This window comes from Danio rerio, chromosome 15, assembly GCF_049306965.1.
Source record: "Danio rerio strain Tuebingen ecotype United States chromosome 15, GRCz12tu, whole genome shotgun sequence".
Lineage (NCBI taxonomy): Eukaryota > Metazoa > Chordata > Actinopteri > Cypriniformes > Danionidae > Danio > Danio rerio.
In genome coordinates, this window is record NC_133190.1 from 44957563 (window position 1) to 44967054 (window position 9492).

General features: G+C 37.8%; 1 protein-coding gene across 6 annotated transcripts in view; it reads left to right on the forward strand.

The window, feature by feature from the left end:
- The window catches only part of sgpp2 (sphingosine-1-phosphate phosphatase 2), a 146331-nt gene extending 137340 nt beyond the window's left edge, over positions 1 to 8991 (forward strand). For 3 of the 6 annotated variants that reach the window (XM_073922655.1, XM_073922654.1, XM_073922656.1), the window contains 2 exons: positions 1294 to 1383; positions 4045 to 6650. In XM_073922655.1, the coding sequence (XP_073778756.1) occupies positions 1294 to 1383; positions 4045 to 4608 (654 nt within the window). In that variant the 3' untranslated portion in view covers positions 4609 to 6650. Of the gene's footprint in view, positions 1 to 1293; positions 1384 to 4044; positions 6651 to 8953 lie in introns of those variants that run through there. The other 3 variants (XM_073922657.1, XM_073922653.1, NM_001386286.1) reach the window with 2 other exon arrangements.
- The last annotated feature ends 501 nt before the right edge of the window (positions 8992 to 9492 follow it).

Here is a 9492-nt window from a genome sequence, read left to right on the forward strand (position 1 = left end):
GCAGCATATATATTTTAACTTATGACAACAACTCTAATCAGCCCCAGGGGTCCGTTCTTCGCACGTGGATTACTCTGTTAGCTGGATTTGGATATTGACGATTTGACACGATCCAGGATCGTTTCGTTCTTCAAAGCTGATCCGAGAGTTGTTGTCATAGCACACATATTCACAGTTCTGCTAGCTTAAACGTGATCGGAAAGCAGGTTCAGTTCATATAAACAGGATTAGATCGGCTCAGTTCAAGCAAATATAATACAGAAAGTATGTACCGAATTCTGATATTTCTTACAGTAGTAGTTATATACACTTGGGAAAAGAGTAAATATTTTTAAACTATATATATATATATATATATATATATATATATATATATATATATATATATATATATATATATATATATATATATATATTTATAGTTATTAATAAAATAAATAAAGTTATATATATTAATAAAACTTATGCAATCTGCACCCTCGAAATGAAAGTACAAAGACTGCCACCTGGTGGTGCAAAGAGAAAACCTGTTGATATGAACTTTTTAAATCGCTTTAGTACAATTTGTGTATGATAATAGAAATGCAAAATATGTGACTTTTTTTTTTAAAGAAATAATACATTTATGCAGTCATAAACATATTTTGATAGTTAATATGACGGTGATTTGATGCTTCACAAAAGTTGCAGACGCCTTTACCAATATCAAAATGCTTTTGTAAACAACCAGTTATTCTTTACACCGATTAAAAAAACGGCTGCTATAATAAAGAAAATCTTTTCTAAATGTAGAACTAAATACATTGATATGCATTGAAATACATGATGAATACTCTTGACACATGAACGTGGAAAGCCTGCTGCTCACAACAAATGTGGAAGGTTATTGCGTGTCATATTTAACAAGCCGTTTACTGCTAATTTGACGTAATTTTGCTCACATGGATAATTGAATATTAATCAGATGATGCATTACGCTGCTGTGCCGTCAGCCAATTGCTGCATTGCTGATCATGATTTCGAGAATCGATAGATCTGTCCTTCACAACACGCGCAGCGATCTCAGATCAGTTTATCCAGACATTCCAATCTGATTCGCGAACTTGTTTGAAGAACCAAATTAGCCAGAGATCAGTTATCAAGATTAAAAGATCCAGGATCTGCCAGATCATCTTAGATCATTTAAGCGAGGTACGAAGAACAGACCCCAGATCTCTTCAACTGTAAATATTGACATGTTGTTTATTTTTCAGTAAGATGTATTTTTAATATGTATATATTTCTTGATGTTAGTTCCCGTTTGAGCTGGGATTGGCTGTGGCTGTGCTCATGTCTGTGCTGGTGTGTCTGAGTCGTCTGTACACCGGCATGCACTCTGCTCTGGTAGGTCTGCAAGAGAGACACACTTTATAATGGACATGCACTTTTGCGTTTGATATAAAACATTTATACTTCTGTATAATTCATATAGTCTGGCTGGCCTTATCTCGAGTTCATTTAATACGGTGCAGTTGTAGCAGAAGCAGATATTCATTTGGCTCTAGAGCTCATGCTTGTGGATGCTGTGTATATGAATGTAAAGAAATATATGCCCATATAGAAATCCCGGAGAACAACCTCAGAAAATGCATATAACCACATAGCAAACAACTTGATCAGAGTACCATAGCAACTGCATAGCAACACAATAACCATTCAGAACTGCATAGCAACACAGACAACCACTTATTGCATAAAAAAAGTTAACCACTAAGAACACACTTGCAACCAGTTAGAAACATTCTAACAGGCATTCAGAGCAGCCTAGCAACTGCATAGCAGCACACTGACAACTAGAGTGCATCCGGAAAGTATTTATAGCGCTTCAGTTTTTCCACATTTTTTTATGTAACAGCCTTATTCCAAAATGGATTAAATTCATTTATTTCCTCAAAATTCTACACACAGAACCCCATAATGACAATGTGAAAAAAGAGTTTTTGTTGCAAATTTATTTAAAATAAAAACCTGAAAAATCACATGTACATCAGTATTCACAGCCCTTAGTGTGAAGCTCTAAATTGAGCTCAGTTTCATTCTGTTTCCACTGATCATTCTTGAGATGTTTCAGCAGCTTCATTGGAGTTCACCTGTGGTAAATGCAGTTGATTGGACATGATTTTAAAAGGCGTACACCTGTCTATATAAGGTCCCAGGGTTGACAGTGCATGTCAAAGCACAAACCAAGCATGAAGACAAAGGAATTGTCTGTAAACCTCCGAGACAGGATTGTCTCAAGACACAATTCTGTGGAAGGTTACAAAAAAACTTCTGCTGCTCTGAAAGTTCCTATGAGCACAGCGGCCTCCATCATCCATAAGTGGAATATGTTTGAAAACACCAGGACTCTTCCTAGAGCTGGTCGGCCATCTAAGCTGAGTGATCGGGGGAGAAGAGCCTTAGTTAGGGAGGTGATCAATAACCCGATGGTCACTCTGTCTGAGCTCTAGCGTTCTCCTGTGAAGGGTGAAGAACCTTACAGAAGGACAACCATCTGTGCAGCAATCCACCAATTGGGCCTGTATGGTAGAGTGGCCAGACGAAAGACACTCCCCATCTGGAATTTGCCGAAAAGCATCTGAAGGACTCTCAGACCATAAGAAACAAAATTTTCTGTTCTGATGAGACTCAAATTGAGCTCTTTAGAGTGAATGCCAGGCGTTATGTTTGGAGAAAACCAGGCAGCGCTCGTCACCAGGCTAATAGCATCCCCACAGTGAAGCATGGTGGTGGCAGCATCATGCTGTGGGGATGTTTTTCAGCAGCAGGAACTGAAAGACTAGTCAGGATAGAGGGAAAGATGAATGCAGGGATGTACAGAGACATCCTGAATGAAAACCTGCTTCAGAGTGCTCTTGACCTCAGACTGGGGCGACGGTTCATTGACAATGACTAAAGCACACCGCCAAAATATCAATGGAGTGGCTTCACAACAACTCTGTGAATGTCCTTGAGTGGCTCAGCCATAGCCCAGACCTAAATCTTATTGAACATCTCTGGAGAGAACTGAAAATGGCTGTACACCATCACTTCCCATCCAATCTGATAGAGTTTGTGAGGTACTGCAAAGAGGAATGGGCAAAAATTCCTGAAGACAGGTGTGCCAAGCTTGTGGCATCATATTCAGAAAGACTTGAGGCTGTAATCGCTGCCAAAGGTGCATCAACAAAGTACTGAGTAAAGCCTGTGAATACTGATGTACATGAGATTTTTCAGCTTTTTTATTTTTATTAATTTGCAACAATTTCAGAAAATATTTTTTCACATTGTCATTATGGGATATTGTGTGTAGAATTTTGAGGAAATAAATAAATTTAGTCTGTTTTGGAATAAGGCTGTAACATAAAAACAAATGTGGAAAAATTGAAGTGCTAAGCACTTTCCAGATGCACTATTCTTACTCCATAGCAACATATCCACTAAAACACAATTGCAACCTATTTAAAACATTCTAACTGCCATTCAGAACACCCTAGCAACTGCATAGTAACATGTTAACAACCATTCACAAAAACATGGTAACCCTGAAGCAACACTAACCACTAAAACACCCTAGCAACCATCTAGAAACAAAAACTCCCATTTACAATACCATATCAACAGCAAAACAATAACTACCAGCACACCCTAGCAACCAGCTAAAATAATGATACCCTAGCAACCAGTTAGAAACATTACAACAATCCTTTACAATACAGAAACTGCATAGCAAAATGTTAACAACCACTCACAACACTTCGGTAACAACATAGCAACAAGATAAACCACAACATCACCCTAGCAACCTCACAACTACACCTCTTGACAACACCTTAGCAACCAGCTTGACATATTATGAAAACACCCTCATAACTGCATAGAAACGGTCTACAGATCTCATAATAATATCATGTAAACCTTTATAATTTCAGGATGACTGTGCAGAAAATTCAAGGAGCTGCACGAATATCGAATTACAGAGTCTGACTCTAATGACTGAAATGCTTCTCCTTTGTTTCCTCTCAGGATGTGATTTGTGGCGTTGCAATATCAGCCTTCATCATTGCTGTTTCGTACCCATATTGGGGAACCATCGACTACTTGCAGCTTCACAACCCGGTTGCCCCCGTGGTGGGAATGGTTCTGCCCTTGTTCCTAGCCTACACATACCCCGAGCTGGACCATTACAGCACCACACGGGGGGACACCACTATTATTTTAGCATGCAGTGCTGGATGTTCGGTCGGATACTGGGTTAATGAGCGATTGGGGTTGACCTTTTACCTCACAGGGCCTTTTCCAGTCACACTGCCACCTCTCACACTGGCAGCATTGGGTTGTGGATTCGCTCGGTTTGTGATCGGGGTGTTAATGCTGGTTCTGACCAGACAAACAGTGCGTTTTGTGAGCCTGAGGGTGCTTTGTTGGATTTTCGGAGCTTCTGCGAGTGACCCTGAAGCACGCAAAAGGAAAGAGATCGAAGTGCCGTATAAGTTCACCACATATGTGGCCATCGGATTGGTCAACAGCATCCTGGTGAACAGATTGTTTGTGAAGATGGGACTCTGGGATTTGGGAGATTCTGTGTAATTTCTCAGCGTTTACAGGCAAGTCAGAGCAGAATCCCATTCCGTGATTTATTCTCAGGGAGAATTTTTTTTAAGTGTTTGTTTAGGAATGGTAAGAACATTTATATTCTCAGGAGATATTAAATCTACTAGATTAAACATCCAAATATTGTCAGATTTTAAAATTTAAGATTTTTGAAAAAATTTTTAAAGTTTTATTTATACATTGTAAAACACATTACAAAAATATACAAATAGGACAAATCAAATCAAATCATTTTTGTCACATCATCAGCAGCACATGTGCTATGGTGAGTGAAAAGCTTAGGTGCTGGCTCCAGACAGTCCAAAATACAGACAGTGTAAATACAATGACAGTGCAAAATACAACAGCATACTCCCAAAAAATAAAAAAGTATGTATGGTTTGGTTAAAGTGTTGATTGGTTAAAGGAAGTATGGATTAGAAGTATGGATTAAAAAAAGTGCAGTGGTTAAAGTGCAGTGCATGCTACATATTGATGGTGTGCAGTGAGGGGTATGGAAGAGTCTGTGTGGGGTGTTTATCAGCCTGATAGTCTGAGGGAAGAAGCTTTCCTTCAGTGGGCTGTAGGGGTCTCACGATTTCGATTTTTAATCGAAATCGATCGAAATTTATGCTTAATTTCGATTATCGAATCAAAAAATAGAATCGTCGATGCTGCCATGCCCCCATGTCACGTCAGCTTGGCTTGCCAAGCGGGAATAAAAAAGGTTTGTTGAAGTGCTTGTTAAACTGCAGAAGCAGGAGACCCGTCGACAGAACTTAAACCCTCTCCTCTTTCAATGAAGTCGCCGGTGTGTAAGCATTTTGGATTTCCAGTGAGTTATGTTGACAACGTTCGTGTTGTCGACAAAAAAACAGTTTTGCAAGCTCTGCTATGTACGTATTACGTACGGTTCGTCCGATAGACAACACCGGCATCGCGATCCTCCGCCCGCCCCCGTTGCAAATCCGCTCGCGAAAAGTACACACTCAGGCCCTGTTTACACTGTCTTTATTTTTAAATGGCATTTTAGAACGACAACGACTTGACATCCACAGTGGCGTGTAGCATTTCTGAGCAGCCCTCCTTCCTCTCTACCTCTGAAAATGCACATCACGTGACCACACAGACACAGACGCACTCACAGCCATGCTCTCGAGACAGCAGGTCCAGGCAGTCAAAGGACTGCTTCAATCTTTCACTCACTTGTACTAAGTCATTTTAGCGCACACCTCAGATACTGTTGGCTGGTTCCTGTTGGTTGTGCCTCTTTTTTACCGACGCCATTATAACGACACAGATCACTGCCTATTCACGAGTCCCGCAGAAAAAGTGATTGACAGGTGGTAATTATGTGTGTAACTTGCCTTTATTCATTTACTGTATGATTTGTTTATGGGTAAAACAAAGACCATGCAGGTCAGGTAGTTTAAACGGTAGGCTACAAATAATTAATTGGTCATTAATTAATTAATTATTCATAATCGAAAATCGAATCGAATCGTGCCTTTAGAATCGAAAATGTAATCGAATCGAGAATTTGGAGGATCGTGGCACCCTTAGTGGGCTGGTGCGTGACTGGATGCTGCGGAACCGTCTGCCTGAGGGTAGCAGAGAGAAAAGTCTATGGCTTGGGTGGCTGGAGTCGCTGATGATTCTCTTTGCTTTCCTCATGCATCGCCTGGAGTAGATATCCTGGAGAGAGGGAAGCTCACCTCCTACTACGCGTACTTCTACGTTCTACGTTCGCACAATCTGACGTAGGCCTTTGCAATTGCTGCTGGTGCTGTTTCCATACCAGGTGGTGATACAGCCAGACAGGATGCTCTCCACAGTGCAGGGGCAGAACGAGCAGAGGATTTGGGGGCTTATTCCAAAGGAAGAAGAGGCGTTGTTGTGCCTTCTGTGGCGTCTGTGTGAGCAGTCCATGTCAAATCCTCAGCAATGTGGACTCCAAGAAACAACAAACATGTAACACTAAGCAAATAATAATAATAATAATGATAATAAAATAAATAAATAAAACACTAGTGCAATCTTATATACAGAAAAAACAAGTGTACAATGTGTTGACCAGAACTAGTATCCACCCTCAAGCAGCGAATTGGGGGTGGGGACTTATTAAGAAAGAGCAAGGTCAGGCTGAAGAGTTTGGACATGTTTACGAAGGGGTTCCCACAATTTAATAAAAATAGTGCTTGGTTGGTCAAGAAAGTATCTATTTTTTTGTAATTTCATAAAATATTGATTTTGTTTTATTATTAACTGTTGTAATGTAGATTTTTAATTAATTTTGAACAAGGAATATTATATTTTTCCTTCTAAGTGAGATTTTGCACTGAAATTCATTGTATAAATTAGATGCTGGACTTTTTAGTCTTTGGAAAATGTTGAGCCTTTAAGAGATAATTCACCCCAAAATGAAATTGTACTAACTATTTACTCTTTTATGAGTTTCTTGCTTCTGTTAGACACAAAAGAAGATATTTTGAAGAACACTATAACCTGCAACCATTGCCTTCCATAGTAGGAAAAACAGATGCTATGGAAGTCAGTGGTTACAGGTTTTCAGCATTTTTCAAATGATCTTCGTTTGTGTTTGAGTTTATTCTTCTGTTAAACAAAGAATTAGATATTTTGAAGAATGATGAAAACTTGTAATCATTGACTTTCATAGTATTTGTTTTTCCTATTATGGAAGTCAGTGGTTACAGGTTTTCATCATTCCTCAAAACAACTTATTCTGTTTAACAGGAGAAATAAAGTCAAACACATAAGAAGATAATTTGAAGAATGCTGGAAACCTGTAACCACTGACTTCCATAGTAGTTTGTCCTACTATGATTTAAAATTTACTCACTATTATCTCATGCTCAAGTGGCTCCAAACCTTTATTTTTTCTATTCAACAAAAGATTTTTTGAAGAATGCTGAAAACCTGTAACCATTGACTTTCATAGTAGGAAAAACAGATGCTATGGAATTCAATAGGTGCAGGTTTCCAGCATTCTTCAAAATATCTTCTTTTGTGTTCAACAGAAGAAAGAAACTCATAAAGGTTTAGAACAAGTAATGTGAGAGTAAATGATGACAGAATTTCCACTTTTAGGTGAACTATCCCTTTAAGTCTGTATTGTTTAAGTTAAAACGGTAGTTCACCCAAAAAAATTTAAATGTACTGACCATTTACTCTTTTATGACTTTCTTTCTTCTGTTAAACAAAGAATAAGTTATTTTGGAGAATGCTGAAAACCTGTAACCATTGACTGGTTGGAAAAACAAGTACTATAGAAGTCAGGGGTTACGGGTTTCCAACATTCTTCAAAATATATCTACTTTTGTGTTTATGAGTTTATTTCTTCTGTTAAACAAAGAATAAGTTATTTTGAACAAAGATGAAAACCTGTAACCATTGACTTCCATAGTAGAAAACACAAGTACTATGGAAGTCAATGGTTACAGGTTTCCAGCATTCTTCAAAATATCTTCTTTCATGTTTATGATGTTATTTTTTCTTGTTAAAGAATAAGTAATTTTGAAGAAAGATGAAAATCTGTAACCATTGACTTCCATGGTAGGAAAAACAAGTACTATGGAAGTCAATGGTTACAGGTTTCCAGCATTCTTCAAAATATCTTCTTTCATGTTTATAAGGTTATTTCTTCTGTTAAAGATTAAGTGATTTTGAAGAAAGATAAAAACCAGTAACCACTGACTTCCATCGCAGGAAACACAAGTACTATGGAAGTCAATGGTTACAGGTTTTCAGCATTTTTCAAAGTATCTTCTTTTCTGTTTATGAGATTATTTCTTCTGTTAAGCAAAGAGTAAGTTATTTTGAAGAAAGATGAAAACCTGTAACCATTAACTTCCATAGTACTTGTTTTTCCAACTATGCCAGTCACAACCAAAATATCTTCTTTTGTGTTATTGAGGTTATTTCTTCTGTTAAACACAAAAGAACATGTTTTAAAGAAAGCTGTAAGCCTGTAACCATTGACTTTCATAGTAAGAAAAACAAGTACTATGGAAGTCAATGGTTACAGGTTTCCAGCATTCTTCAAAATGACTTGTTTTGTATTTGACAGAAGGTTTAGAACAAGTAAAGTGAGATTTAATGATGACAGTTTTCATTTTTTGGGTGAACTGTCCCTTTAAATCTGTATTATGACAGTGACACACATAACATTACCTTTTATAAGTGCTTTGACTGCCTCAACTCCTGATGTCCTTTTATTTTATAGTAATGCCTTTGATATTTATTACAAAATACCGAAGAACTTATTTTGTACTTTGAGTTTCCTGCTTTGACATTAACAATGTGTGTTTATGAGCTTTTACAGATGTGGTGAAGGAAATGAATAAACACTTCTGAAAGCAGCTCTGAGAAACACGTCGCCTCTCATGCCTGCCTGCATTTCTCCGGCTGTTTGTTTTGCATTTTTACAGTGATGGAGTGTTTGCTTTAGATGCTTTAATAGTTCTTTACACTACAGAAACCACAAACACGCCTCACATGAAGCCACAAACCCTTATGAATGTACTCAATACACACTAGTCTTTCACACACACAAATTAAACAGACCATAATAGCCTATCATCGCTTTCGGCACTCCTACTTTTCACAACATGTGATCGTTGACCACTGAAAAACATTGGAATATTAAGTAAAGTTCTGGTTTCATGAAGCCATTTATACGTTTTCCTTCTGTAAATATACAAAAGTATTGTCGCCTATCTAAGTTTTAGAAACAACAAATAAGTTGACTAGTTTTAGTTGGTTATTTAGTATCAGAAGTGGCTTACATGAAAGCCAAAGGCCTCTAGATTATGCTTATTTTACCACAATAAAATAGAATCATGCCTTGATTTTTAATTATTT